The 15,632-nt window shown below is 40.5% G+C and overlaps 1 protein-coding gene across 6 annotated transcripts in view; it reads right to left on the bottom strand.

Annotated features, from left to right (window-relative positions):
- Kdm5c (lysine demethylase 5C) overlaps window positions 1-15,632 on the bottom strand; it is a 39,440-nt gene that overhangs the window by 12,137 nt on the left and 11,671 nt on the right. For all 6 annotated transcript variants that reach the window (XM_004661025.2, XM_004661027.2, XM_045141046.1 and 3 more), the window contains exons 9-12: window positions 11,315-11,434; window positions 11,031-11,189; window positions 5,585-5,766; window positions 5,325-5,487 (exon numbers count right to left, since the gene is read on the bottom strand). In XM_004661025.2, coding sequence (XP_004661082.1) covers window positions 5,325-5,487; window positions 5,585-5,766; window positions 11,031-11,189; window positions 11,315-11,434 — 624 coding nt within the window. The remainder of the gene's footprint in view (window positions 1-5,324; window positions 5,488-5,584; window positions 5,767-11,030; window positions 11,190-11,314; window positions 11,435-15,632) is intronic.

Here is a 15,632-nt window from a genome sequence, read left to right as displayed (position 1 = left end):
GCTGAGCCCTTCTTGAATAAGTCCCATGCTCACATGATAAAGCCACAACTCTGAAAATAAATTCTTACTCTTCTGTGAAGGATCACCATTTCTATAAACCCTTTGCTAATATCTCATTCCTAAATGACCCAGTCTGTTATTCTTTAATGTCTCCCATACCTTATTCTACTTGTTTTATTGTTGTCTGTCCTCTTTAATAACAGGTGCACACCCAAAGGCAGGTTGACCTTCAGGGCAATAACCAATGGATTGCATATAGGTGCTTTAGCAGTAACTGGTGAATACTCTAGTCCCACACCTAATTTCACAAATATAAAAAAAACAAGTTCCAGGACTGGAGAGATGGCTTAGAGGTTAAGCGCTTGCCTGTGAAGCCTAAGGACCCTGGTTCGAGGCTCGATTCCCCAGGACCCACATTAGCCAGATGCACAAGGGGCTGCACGTGTCTAGAGTTCGTTTGCAGTGGCTGGAGGCCCTGGTGCGCCCATCCCCCCCCATCTGCCTCTTTCTCTCTGTCTGTCGCTCTCAAATAAATAAATAAAAATAAAAACAAAAAACTTAAAAAAAAAAAAAAAGCCAAGTTCCAGAGACACCTTAGGTAGCAGAGTGAAGAGTAGAACCTAATGTTACTGACTTCTTAAGTTGCATCCTCATTTTGGCAATGGTACTTTACTATTTCCTATGTAGTGTTTAAAAAAGCACTTCCAGAGCCAGGTATGGTGGCACACGACTTTAATACTAGCACTCAGAAGGCAGAGGTAGGAGGATCACCATAAATTCAGGGCCACCCTGAGACTACATAGTGAATTCCAGGACAGCCAGGGGCTAAAGTGAGACCCTACTTTGAAAAACAAAACAAACCACCACCAACAACAACAAAAACCTCTTCTAGCCAGGTGTAGTGGTACACATCTATAACCCCAGCACTTTGGAAGGCTGAGGCAGAAAGACCACAAGTTTGAGGTAAGACTGAGCAACATAACAAGTGTGAGGCTAGCCTGGGCTACAGAGTGCAAGCCTATCTCAACAACAAAGTACAGCTGTTGAAAATGAGAAATAAAAAAAAATGTCCTCCAAAAGTTAAAAATCCAAAAAGTGAGATGAATATTATTGATCCTAAATTTAGACACACATTGCAATGGATCAACCTTGAAAACAGAGAGAGAAACCCTTCACAAAAGATCCAACATTCTACTTACTTAAACTGGCCAGAAAAGGCAACTCTAGAAACAGAAAACAGAATGAGTGGTTGCCTGGTCGTAGGGGTTGGAATGGAGAGTGACTGTAAATGGGCATAAAGAGTCTTTCTAGGGTAACCAAAATGTTTTAAAACTGGATTGTAGAGCTGGAGAGATGGCTTAGTAGTTAAGGCGCTTGCCTGCAAAGTCAAAGGATCCAGGTGCGACTCCCTAGGACCCACATAAGCAACATGCACAAGGGGGCACACACATCTGGAGTTTGTTTGTAGTGGCTGAGGCCCTGGAACGTCCCATTCTCTCTCTTTCTACCTGCCTATTTCTGTGTATCTCTCTCTCTCACTCAAATAATTAAAAACTAAAAAAAGAAAATTAAGCTGGAGAGATGGCTTAGAGGTTAAGCACTTGCCTGTGAAGCCTAAGGACCCCAGTTGGAGGCTTGATTCCCCAGTACCCACGTAAGCCAGATGTAAAAGGTGGTACATGCATCTGGAATTCATATGCAGTAGCTGAAGGCCCTGATGAGTCCATTCTCTCTCTTTTACTCTTTCTCTGTCTCTTTATCTCTCTGTCTGTATGTTGCTCTCAAATAAATAAATACAAATAAACAAAAAAATAATTTTTTAAAAAAATCTGGATTGCAGTTATGTCAGTACACCTCTGTAAATCCACTGAGTTAACAGGAGGCAAAGGCAGAGACAGGAAGGTCACGAGTTTGATGCCAACCTAGACTGCGTATTGAGGTCCAGGTCAGCCTGGGATGCGTAGTGAGACCCTGTGGTAAGGAAAGGTTTTTCTTCTTTTTTAAAACATTTTTTAAAGTTATTATTTATTTATTTGAGAGAGTGAGAGAGAAAGAGTGAGAATGGGCATGCAAGGGCCTCTAGCCCTTGCAAACAAACTCCAGACACATGTGCCACTCTGTGCATCTGACTTTATGTTGGTACTGGGAATTGAACTGGGGTTGTTAAGCTTTGCAGGCAAGTGCCCTAACCACTGAGCAATATCTCCAGCCCTAGCTTTAGCTTTTATGGTATTTTTTGTCCCAATGAAAAACAGCAAATAAGACAGAGTTACAGTTTTATTTTCCTTTTGTTGGGGTTTCCCAATTTGAAATCAGACACTGTTCTGAGTTCTACAGCTACATTATTATTTCATTTAATACCACAGCTGGTTAAATTTCTTTTCTACAGGATGTGAAGATTGAATATATTTCTTCCTCTAAAATGTTCTAAAAATTAGCTTAATTCATTTTCACCAATAATTGGGAATATGCTTTTTAATCATGCACAAATAGCATTTGTAACATATGGCAGAATCAAAGCAAAAGAAAAAAGGTAAAGCAAAAAAAAAAAAAAAAAAAAAAAAAACCCACTGAGTTAAAACACCTAAAGTGAATTCTATACAAAACAGGATCACCTGACGAGAATTTGACTGCATTACAGTATGTTCATACATTAAAGTTCTCAATAAAAATTATTTTAAATGGGTTTTACAGTATATAAACCATATTACAATAAAGCTGTTTTTAAAAGTGAGTTATAAAAATCATTCTAGACCAGCACTGTCCAAGAGAAATAAATATACCAGATACACAGGTACTCAGAAGAAAAAAAATTTTTCCCTTCTGGTACTGGGGATTAAACCCAGAGTCTTATAAATGCTACCCAAGTGCTCTACCACTGAACTGCAGAAAATGAATTTGCAATCTTCCTGCCTTGGCCTTCTGAGTACTAGCTGGGATTATAGGCATGCACTACCAAGCCTGGCCACTTTAAATTCTTTAGTAGCCATGTTAAAAAAGTAAATGGAAACAAAATAATTTCAATATACTTTATTTAACAATGCTACAATATTATCATTTCAATGTGTAATTGTATACAAAAGTATTGGTGAGATATTTTACATTCTTTGCTCCATACTAAATCTTGAATTCCAACATGTATTTTATACTTTCGGCACATTGCAGCTGGAACTAGCCACATCTCAAATGTTCAATGGTCACATGTGGCTAATGGCTACCAAATTGAACAGTGCAGTTCTAGACCAAACATACAAGAGATTTTAAAACCCATATACTAATTATTGCTACATCAAAATTTACATAGAAAAAATAAACCATAAAATATTTACTATGAAGGGACAAGGGGAAGATTCCTCCATTTTGTTGGAAAGGAAAGGAGGCATGCTCCACATCTATAAAAATAAACTGCCTTCTCCCAAAGGGGAAGAGGGGAGCAAGGAACTAAAGAACTCTAGGGGTTGCTCCAGTTGGTTAAACTGTAGCCTACCAATGTGAACACATGAAAATCACATATGCTTTGGATTGGTAGGTTATACTGCCAAGTCCAAAGGGCCCTAGAGATGCTGAGAACTACCTACAAGAAAGGCAGGGCAGACAAAGGGCAGGATGGTGAAGCAGCAGCTGGCCAGAGAAGCTGGTGAATCATGAACAGGAGAAATGCTGTGGAGGTGGAAGCAAAGAGCACATGTTTAAGTGTCTGATAAAGTTTTTTAAGAGGTAAGGACTGAACAGCTCCTTCACTGTCTCTATCAATCTATCTCTATCTCCTTTCTCTCCCTCTCTATCTTATCAGCCCAAAAATTTATGAGAATCCTTTCCTACACAGAATTTTACTTTGTATTATCCACAAGGACTTATGTTTTGATATGGGTGAGGAAGAGAGATGTGTGGTAAAAGGTCAGACCCAACATGTACTTTGTGAATCAGCAGAACTGAAAAAACTTTAATCATTGTTTGGTGGCTACAGGGCCTCGTGCATGCTAAATACACACTCACAAACACTAAACTATATCCCTAGATCTCCTTGACCCCACAGAATCCAGTGGTCCTTAAAATGAGATAAGATGAAGAAGAAAAAAAAGTAGAAGGTTGTCTAAGCTGTTATTATAGGAAGCATTTTCTCATGTCTAATACCCTAGAAATCACTATCCTTAGTTAAGCACCATTAAGATGTATGCCACAGAGCACAGAGTATATCAAAACAAGGTAAAGGAAAAAGAAATTCAGATGAGAGCTACTGACCTAGTCTAAAGCCCTACTATACAGATGTCCAGGAATACTTCAAGATGACATTAATTTGAGATTTACCAACCACCTACCGTGTACCATGTATTATAGTAAACGGGAAGGCCAGAGGGGTTGTAAGGGACTAGGGAATAGTATCAGAGTCTGAGTGGTGCCTCATGCCTGTAATCCCAGCACTTGGGAAGTGGATGCAGGGAGATCAGGAGTTCAAGGCCAGCCTAAATGACACGAGACCCTACCTCAAAAAAAAAAAAGAAAAAAAAGGAAGGGCTATGGAGATGGCACTACAGATAATGTGCTTGCTTGCAAAGCCAGGTACAATTCCCCAATACCTATGTAAAGCCAGAAAGTGACTCACTCATCCAGAGTTTGTTTGCAGTGGCAAAAAGCTCTGACATGCCCATTCTTTTCCTCACAAATAAATAAAAAATATTTAAAAAACAAACAAGTAAACAACTGTAGCACAGAATGAGACTTAAAACCAAGATGGATGATGTAATAATTCCTTTTTCCATGGGATGGCTGATCAGTTTGTCTTAAGATCCACACCAGAAAACCAGTTGATGCTAATAAATGCTAAAAATTCCTAGGAATATAAAATCCCTCATGGGTCAGCCAGTTTGCATGGCCAGCAAAGTGTTATAAAGTAAGAGGGAATTACAAAGAAAAGACAGGCTAGAACCCTTATGACCTGTTAAAATCTGTTAAACAAGTAAAAAGCCATTTCCATGCCCCCCCCTCCAAAGTATATCAGTATACAAAATGTAACAAAGACAGCTAATTGTCCTGATACTCATCTTTTATTATGACCTCATTATTAGGTAGTACTTAACCATCCAGACTTAAGAATTCCATTTCCCAGATTTTTTTGCAGCTAGATGCAGCTATGTGACTCCAAAGATGTGTGTTCTTAAACGGAGACTTTCTAACTCCACTCTTCCTCCATTTACTCAGTAGCTCGAATGTAGATGATATAATAAGCCATCCCTAAGGGTAAATTTCAGGCAAAGACTACTATCACCACCACCAAGGATATCATTATCATTCCTACCCCTTATTCAAGGTTCCTGGGCACTCACCGGCACACCATGGGACATGAGAGTATTAGGATTCATGAGGGTGACCAGTTGGTGCAGGAGATCAGGTTGGCTATCAAAAAGTTCAGGTGTCAGCTTCTTCATCACTTCTTCTAAGTGTTCTGCTGCAAGTGAGGGTACTCCATACCAGGTTTTTGGCTCACCCCTGCTCAAGCAAAAAGGGAACATACAGTAGTCAATATCCATGGAGATGCAGGGAGCATACCCTGACTGTCTCCCCAGCTATCCAGGGCCCCACTCACCAGTGGAGGTAGTTAATAGAGTAACTCCAGTGATCTTCAATATGCCAACAAAAGGCTGAGAAGACCATGCCCACATAGAGCCAGGGTACCTTCATGCCAGAGATATCTGCATTGATGTGGCATAGTACAGATTGCTCCAGTACTGGCATCACATTCAGGTTCCAACCACTTGTAGCGTACTCCTGTCAGGTCAGGCATTTGTACAGAAGGGAAGATAGTTACGTTAAGGAACAGAGATTTACTCCTCCTCTCACCCACTACTGGAGACTGAATGCAGGGTCTCATATTTGTTAGGCAAGTGCCCTACCACTATATTTCCAGCTCAGTCTACTTGCTACTTTGAAAGCCGAGTACGGTGGTGCATGCCTTTAATCCCAGCACTCAAGAGGCAGAGGTAGGGGGATTATCAGGAGTTCGAGGCCACCCTGAGACCCCATAGTGAATTTCAGGTCAGCCTGGGATAGAGTGAGACCCTACTTCGAAAACCCAAAAAAAAGAATACTTACTTTCTACTTTGAAACAGGGTCTCACAAAGCTGCCCAGGCTGGCCTTAAATTTACTGTTAGCCCTGAGCTTGAAATCCTCTTGCCTCAAGCTTCATGAGTAGCTGGGATTATAGGCCCTTGCCATCAGGCCCTGACTTTTTATATGATAGGGTCTCACTCAGTAGCACAGGTCAACATGGAACCCATAGCAAGTCTCCTGTTTCAGCCTACAGTAAGAACTTAGATCTTAAGTTAACTGTTTTAGCCCAGGGAGTCTTAATTTTAGGGTTATACCTAAATATCTAAAACATAAAGGTCTCCCCCAGTACATATAAATAAAACTTCAATTCACTTTAATTTCAAGAAGCTTTATAGATACATATCTATTAAACATTTCTAAGTTAAACAAACCCTACACTGCCAACTGGTTTTCAACAAAGGTGCTAAGAATAACATGGCCACAACTTTAATGCCAGGACTTGGGAAGTTGAAATAGGAGGTTCAAAATTTTGAGGCCAGCTTATCCTATCCTACATAATGAAACTGTCTCAAAAATAAAATATAAAAGAATACATATTGGGGAAAGGACAATTTTTCTAACAAACAACATTAGTAAACTTGATATGCATCTATGAAAAAAAAAAAGACTAGATCCCTACTCATTTTCAGTAACAAGTCAACTAAATGGATTAAAGACTTTCACTGAGTCCAACTAAAAGGCTTCTGCACAGCAAAGGAAACAAAACAGCAAGCCAGATGTGACGGTACATGGTGAGGTAGAAAGATTATGGTGAGTTTGAGACCAGCCTAGACTATATAGTGAGTACCAAGCCAATCAGGGCTACATAGCAAGTCTCAAAAGAAGTAAACCAAAAACAAAACAACAAAAAAGAAGGGGCAAGGGCATGGTGGTATATGCTCCCAGCACTTGGGAAGTGATGGAAGATTAATTTATGGTCATCTTCAGTTATACAGCAAGTTCAAGGTCAGCCTAGCTGCTAAGTAAGACCCTAATAAAAAACAAAATACAGGGCACAGCACTGGAGATCCCAGACTGGTCAGGGGAAGGCAGCAGCCAAAAGTTTGGGGCAGGTCAGTCACTGGATGAGATTTGAAGATATGAGATGCACTCTCAAGGTTTTATAAACCACCTTGGCCTGGCAGCTCTGGAACTCTGTCCCTGTCCTCTCCTGGATGGTGGTGGTTGTGTTTTTGTAACTAATTTATCATGACATTATGAAATCACTGAAAATGTAAGGAAGTTAACTATGGTCCTGTCTCTGCTTTGTGATAGTCCCTTTTTCCCACTGAGTTCATACTTGATGAACTACTCAGTATGTAGTATTCTCATTTTAAAAATAAACAATGTTAAATAATGTTTATAACAATAAACAACAACAACAAAGCCAAACCAAACACTGATGAGATGAATGCCCAGAATAAGGAACTCAAAAACATTCAATAGGAAAAAGCAGATGATCTGATTTAAAAATGGGCAATAGTCCTAAATAGACATTGTTCAGAGGCTGGCTCAGTGATTAAAGGTGCTTGTTTCTCAACCCTGCTGTGGTAGTTTGAATGGATGGCCCCCAAAACATTTAGGAGTTTATTAAAGCTTGTAACTTAGATCTCCAACCATCTGAATGGAGGAGGTGCCACTATGGGCAGATCCTAGGGTCCAGCCCTAAGGTGTGTCTGGGTAATTCCCGTCTAAAGATACGCTAAGTGCCTGAGCTTTGCCTGGAGTTCCTGACTGTACTAGCTTATAATGTTGATGGGGCATTTCTCTTGGCTAGGATCTGTGAAAAGGAGCCAACTTCTGCCATTATGGAACTTCCCCTGCATCTATAAGCGTCAAATAAAATCCCTTCCTTCATAACTATGTCTGGTTTGAAAATTCATCCCAGTGACCTGAAGCTGTCTGACACACCTGCTGACCAGATTTGGAATCCCCAACATCCATGTAAAGCTGGACAAAGTGGAATGCAAATTTATAATACCAACACATCTACTATAGCAATGGGAGGTAGGGTCAGAAAAATGACAAAGCTTGTAGGCCAGCTAGCCTGGCTTTTACAACAGCAATGAGAGAATGATCTCAAAAACAGGGTGGAATAAGCCAGACACACAAGGTGGAGCATGCATCTGTAGTTGGTTTGCAGTGGCAAGAGGCCCATTCTCTCTCTTCTGCCTCTCTCCCTCTCTCTAATAAATATTAAAACATTAAAAAAAGGGCTGGAGAGATGGCTTAGCGGTTAAGCGCTTGCCTGTGAAGCCTAAGGACCCCGGTTCGAGGCTCAGTTCCCCAGGTCCCATGTTAGCCAGATGCACAAGGGGGCGCACACGTCTGGAGTTCGTTTGCAGAGGCTGGAAGCCCTGGCGCGCCCATTCTCACTCTCTCCCTCTATCTGTCTTTCTCTCTGTGTCTGTCACTCTCAAAATAAATAAATAAATAAATTTTTAAAAAAAAAAAAAAAAAACAGCGTGGAAAAATAGGACCAACACGCCAAGGTTGTCCTCTGACCTTCACATTATATGCCATGGTACACATGCACACAAACATACAAATAAAAAAAAGATGATACTCAAGTGGCCAAGTTTATGAAAAAGTGCTCAGTATCATTAGTCACCAAGGAAACACAAGCTAAAAACACAATGAAACATTACCTGACCTCAGTAAGAATGATTATCATCAAAAGACAAACAGATTGGGGATGCAGCTTGGTGACAGACTGCTTGCCTAGCATGTACAAACACCTGAGTTCAATCCCAAGCGCAGCACAAGATAAATGCAAGCAAGCAATGATGTAGAGAAAAGGGAAGCCCTGCATGGTGTTCATAGGAATGTAAATTAGTACAGCCATGCTGGCAAACAGTATGGAAGAGCTCCTCAAAAAATTGAAAGTAAAACCAAGTGTGGTGGGGCAATATTTTAATCCCAGCACTTGGGAGGTTGTAGGATCATCATGAGTTCAAGTCCACTCTGAGACTACATAGTGAATTCCAGGTTAGCCTGGGCTAGAAGAAGACCCTACCTCAAAACAAATTTTATACACACACACACACACACACACACACACACACACACACACAGCGTGAAACTACCATATGATGCAGCAATCCTACTACTGGGTATATAACCGATAAACAAAATCAGTATGTCAAGAGATATCTAGATATCTGCACTCCCATGTTTACTGCAACACTTCACAACAACCAAGAAAAGGGAATCAACCTAAGTTCTCTATCAACCAATGAATAGATTTTTTTTTTTATTAAAATACTTTTTTTGTTCATTTTTTATTTATTTATTTGAGAGTGACAGACACAGAGAGAAAGACAGATAGAGGGAGAGAGAGAGAATGGGCGTGCCAGGGCTTCCAGCCTCTGCAAACGAACTCCAGATGTGTGCGCCCCCTTGTGCATCTGGCTAACGTGGGACCTGGGGAACCGAGCCTCGAACCGGGGTCCTTAGGCTTCACAGGCAAGCGCTTAACCACTAAGCCATCTCTCCAGCCCATGAATAGATTTTTTTAAAATGTACATCTATCCAGCCACTATGAAAGAGATGAAATCTTGGGACTGGGGAGATGGCTCCAAGATTAAAGGCTTAAAAGCACTTCCTTGCAAAGCCTGCCTGTCCAGGTTCAATTCCCAGATACTTACATAAAGCAAACAGGCATGTATGCAGCTAGAAAGGACCCTGGAGTGCAAACACACACACACAAAATAAATATTTTTCTTTTTAAAGATGAGATCTTGCCATTTGTGGCAACATGAATGGAACTGGCAATCACTATGTTAAGTAAAATAAACCAGGCACAGAAAGATAGGTATGATGCAATCTCACTCATAGTGGAAAATTAAAAAGTTGATCTAAATACTGAAAGGCAGGGAGTGAAGACAGGAGAGAGCTACCTAAAGACTGATTAATGGGTACTAAGTTAAAGTTACAAAGGAATAAGAAACTGGCATGTTATTACACCACCGAGTGACTAGAGACAGCAATTATGAGTGTATTACAAAAAGCTTTAAGAAGGGATTATGGCCGGGCGTGGTGCTGCATGCCTTTAATTCCAGTGCTTAGGAGGCAGAAGTAGGAGGACTGCCATGAGTTCGAGGCCACCCTGAGATTCCATAGTGAATTCCAGGTCAGCCTGAGCTAGGATGAGACCCTACCTCAAAAAATAAAAAAATAAAATAAAAAAAAACAACCAAACAAATAAATAAATAAAAGGATTGAATATATTCACCAAAAATAAATGATAAATATTTCAAGAGATATATTCACTCTGATTATATAATATATACATGCATTGAAACATCTAAATAAGTACAATTGGAATGTTTTTTAAAGGTTAGATTAAGAACTAAAAAACAAAGCTTTGCTCTGAACTGAAATGCACTTAAGCTTGGACTCTCAACTTTTCCTATGCATACAAGTACTACTTAATGAATACACTTCCTATAAAGAGGCCAGTCTCCTAAGTTATTTCACCTTACTTTCTCATGCAACTCTTTTAACAACCTTGCAAGGTACATATACCTCCATTTTACAAATAAGGAAATGGGCTCAGGGAAGTCAAAGAACCCACCTTAGGTATGTACAATTACTAGGGGGTGTGTGTGTGTTTATGGAGACAGACAGAGAGAATGGGCATGCCAGGGCCTCCAACAACTGCAAACTCCAGACACATGCACCACTTTGTGCATCTAACTTTACGTGGGTACTGGGGAATTGGACTTGGGTCCTTTGGCTTTGCCAGCAAGTGCACTAACCGCTAAAACATCTCTACAGCCCTAGGCTGTGTTCTTAATATGCAGCACTCTATTTACATCTCACAGTAACTATTTGAGGCAGGCAAGCTATCCCCCTTAGAGAAATACTGAGGCTTTCAGATACTAAATGACTTGTCTAAGCTCACATAGCTGACATGTAACCATGAATATCACCCACTTACCTCCTCCTCAGGGGTTAGGTGCCGCTTACTGTCACTGACAGGGAAACCACTGCCAAATTCTTTGGAATGGATATCAGCCCCATACTCAACAGTCACATCTTCCTCAATGCTATTCACCAGCCGCCAGAATTCCTTCTCTACGAGTTCTGTGGGTACCATCTGGGGGAAAAAGAACAGTAAATAACTCATAGGGCATACTATCCTGTCCACATTGACTTAGAAGAAGTACAGTGTCCATGCCTATGAGCCTAGCCCCAGCACTACTCCAGCCCTCTATCACCTACATGTACAGGCATGTTGAAGTAGTCAGCTTTAAAGGAGTCAGCCATCTCCCCAAAGCTCTGCAGAGTATATTCCCGGGTAGCTTGTTCAAAGCCAAAGGCTTCAGGGGGCCGCTTACACTCCTAAAACAGAAAGGAGAACAAGTCATAAAAATAAGGCAAAGATATTGAGAATCCTCTCAATTGGAACTAGAAAGTGAGTTAGGAATGGGGAGCAAGAACAGTCCTAAGTCTGCATCCAAGACTTCTGAGGCAGACTTTACTTTATAGTTCACCTTTTTCCTTTTATCATTTCAGCTTAATTCATATTTTCACTCCACATATGCACTTCCAAACTTTCACTCTTGTTATAATTTGGATAGGAAGTAACCTACAAAGAAGATCATGTACTAAAGGGTTAGTCCCCACCTGTTAGTGCTATTTTGAAAAGTTCTAAAGATTTTTTGGAGGTAGGGACTAACTGGAGGAAGTAAGTCATTGGGGGGTATGTCCTTGGGACTGTATCTTGTCCCCAAACCCTTGGCCTCTGCTTCCTAACTGCCATAATGTAAGTTACTCCACAACACCTTCCCCACCAAGATGGACTGAAACCTAAAACTGAGAGTCAAAAACATTTCTATCTTATAATGTTTCTCTTAGATAGTCTGTCATAACAATGGGACAGTTACTAACACACTGAGTTCTTCCTTACTGGAATGTCCTCTCAACTTGTGCTTCTCATTAGTTTTGATTTTTTTGGTGCTAAGGTTTGAACTCAAGGCATTATGGTCACTAATCAGGCACTGGACCGCTGAGCAATCCTGACTTTTCAAAACCCAACTTAAGAGTTGGGAGCGTAGTTCACTGGTACAACACTTACCCAGCATACATGAAAGTCCTGGATTTAATGCCTAACATTGAAAGGAAGAAAAAAAATCCAGGTATGGTAGCACATACCTATAGACCGAGCTATTAAGGGCTGAGGCAGTTGGACCATTTGAGTGGTAGACCATTTGCCTAACATATACAAGAGCCTGGGTTCTACTGAGCACTACCAAAAAAAAAAAAAAGTAAACTTTAACTTCAGTCTTATAATCTCTAGCTAGTATTCCCTTATCACTGCATTTCATGATCTTCCTTTCTCTTCACTATTAAACCATGAACTTTGACTTCAATAAGCTAGCCATGCTGTTCAACTGCTGTTTAGTCTCTCCAGTAAAATGTGAGCTTAGGGCTGGAGAGATGGCTTAGCGGTTAAACGCTTGCCTGTGAAGCCTAAGAACCCCGGTTCGAGGCTCGGTTCCCCAGATCCCACATTAGCCAGATGCACAAGGGGGCGCACGTGTCTGGAGTTCGTTTGCAGTGGCTGGAAGCCCTGGCGCGCCCATTCTCTCCCTCTCCCTCTATCTGTCTTTCTCTCTGTGTCTGTTGCTCTCAAATAAATAAATAAAAAATGAACAAAAAAATATTTTAAAAAAAATGTGAGCTTAGGGCTGGAGAGGTGGCTTAATGTTTAAGGCATACCTATAAAGCCAAAGGACCCCAGTTTGAGTCTCCAGGACCCACGTAAACTAGATGCACATGAGGGGGAGCATGTGTTTGGAGTTTGTTTGCAGTGGCTGGAGGCCCTGGCATACCCATTCTCTCTCTGCCTCTTTCTCTCCCAAATAAAATATATTTTTAAAAAATATGAGCTTATATAAGGTGTGTAGGGGAAGTTTATTTGTTGTTGTTATTTGTTTTTTATACCCAGGCTATGACTATAAGCCTAGAAAACTTCCACTGAATACTATAGCTCCTTGTTAGATAGAAAATGAAGAAACCAGCTTCTACAATGTCAAACCCCTACTCTATTCCTGTTCTTCAGACTGTCTGGGAGGAAAACATGAGTCTACCTCACTTGTGGTTAGTTCAGGATTTTAGATGACAATCATGTGTTCCCAAAAGTCAGACAGACAAAGATACACACACACCTTGCTCATGTCTGAAAAATAAATGTCAATTTGATCCACTAACTCATGACTCAGAAAAGAAAGACTGACACCAGGTGTGGTAGTGCATGCCTTTAATTTCTGCACTCAGGAGGCAGAGGTAGGAGGATTGCACTGAGTTCAAGGCCACCCTGAGACTACATAGTGAATTCCAGGTCAGCCTGGGCTAGAGTGAAACCCTACCTTAAAAAGCAAAAAAAAAAAAAAAAAAAAAAAAAAAAAAAAAAAAAGAAAGAATGGAAAGGCTGAGTTCATAGACACATAGACTTCTTCATCTATGATACTATCAGTATCTAAAATTTTCTCCAATAGACTCTCCAACAGTACTAAAGCCATTGTACAGTACCCTGGTCCTTTCTCACCTGTGTGTATGTGTGTAGGTGCATACCAAGTCTTGCCTAATGTAAGATAAGACCGTCAATGTATAATCTTCAAAAACCCAGAGGGAAATATAGAAGATGAGCACAGAGAATAGGACTGAAGGTAAGAAACTCAACGTATTGATCCGCCAGACTTCTTAGGTGCTTTGCTCTCACTCCTGCTTCTATGTCTCCTCAGTACTTCACATACCTACCTAAGACACATTCTCTTCTGAGTACCTCTGCTACTGATGTTCCCCAGTCTGAAATACCTACTCATCTCTTCCAAGGCCTGCATTACTACAAACTAATGTTATGACAGGAAAAAAACAGCTAGATAATCATTATACCCATTTAATGAACAATTCATACCTTGAATAAATTTCATACAGAAAAATGATGAAGTTACAACTGAAAACATATACCAAGATTCCACAAAATTGTTAAAGATAGTTATATTTAAGCAACAACAAAAGATATGAATATACCAGACTCAAGAATAGATGGGGAGCCGGGCATGGTGGCGCACGCCTTTAATCCCAGGACTCAGAAGGCAGAGGTAGGAGGATCATCATGAATTCGAGGCCACCCTGAGACTACATAGTGAATTCCAGGTCAGCCTGAGCTAGAGTGAAACCCTACCTCGAAAAACCAAAAAGAAGATGGGGAGAGGATATGAAGGAGAATGTAATTTCAAAGGGGAAAGTGGGGAGGAGAGGGAGGGTATTACCATGGGATATTTTTTATAATCATGGAAAATGCTAATAAATATTGAGGAAAAAAAAGAATAGATTATCTCACCGGAGTGGTGGTGTACACCTTTAATCTCAGCACTCGGGAGGCAGAGGTAGAAGGATCGCAGTGAGTTTGAGGCCACTCTGAGACTACAGAGTGAATTCCAGGTCAGCCTGAGCTAGAGTGAACCCTACCTGGGAAAACCAAAAAACAAAAGATTACCTCTAGGTGGCAATAGGCAATATGACCATCAATTTAAAAAATAAAGAGCCCAAAACCTGCATAATATTGGGCCCACCAAGAGGTTGTCATGAATGATGGCGGGACAAAGGGGGGGAGGGAACATTAACAGAGAAAAGGAAATAGAAAAAAAAAGCAACAGTTCAGTGGAAGGGGATGGGGAAACAAAGGACAATGATGGGAGAGCATTATGTAAAAAGGTTTTTACTTTCTATTTATAAAAAAAAAAACCTTGGAAATTAAAACAGCATTTTTAAAAATAGTTTACTCTAGGGTTGATGATTTAGCTCAGTTAAGAGTGCTTGCCTAGTAAATACAATGCCAATATATTCCTAGCCAGGCATATAATCCCAGTTACTTGGGAGGCTGAGGCAAAAGAATTGTGCATTTAAGGTCTGCTACAAAGTTGAGTACAAATTCATCCTGGGAAACGAAGTGAGACCCTATTTCAAAAGGGCTAGGGATATAGCTCAGTGGCACAGCACTTGCTTAGCATGCCCAAGGCCCTATGTTCAATGCCAGTACTGCAAGCAAATAAATAAACTAACTAGTATTTTTTGTCCTTTAAAAATTCCTGACACCTTCCCTGACTACCTATTATTCTTAATTTTCCTCAAGCTGGGGGTGGTGGTTCACAACTATAATCACAAGCATCAGGAAGCTGAAGTAGAGAGGATTATCTTGAGCTTAAAGGCCAGCCTGGGCCATAGAATAAGATCCTATCTCAAAAGTAAATAAAAATAATATAATAATAATAATTTCCTTTCTAGTTAACTCTTATACCTTAGGGCTCCTAACATCAAATTTAGCATCTGTTTCTATGTCAACACATACAGTCCATATAATCATCACAACTCCTCTCAGGCAGTCTAGGAGCTCCCAGAGGACAGAGAAGCACAAATTGCCTATCCTGTTCCTCTTTCTCCCAAAGCTATGCTCAACCTGGCCTCACCTTGAGCCCCTAAACATAATCCTATGGCTGAAATAGGAGGCTGCCCTCAGTATAGCCATATGAAG

The sequence above is a fragment of the Jaculus jaculus genome, chromosome X, assembly GCF_020740685.1.
Source record: "Jaculus jaculus isolate mJacJac1 chromosome X, mJacJac1.mat.Y.cur, whole genome shotgun sequence".
Classification (NCBI taxonomy): Eukaryota; Metazoa; Chordata; class Mammalia; order Rodentia; family Dipodidae; genus Jaculus; species Jaculus jaculus.
The sequence above is the reverse complement of the archived record's forward strand: the minus strand, read 5'-3'. Positions and strand labels throughout refer to the sequence as shown.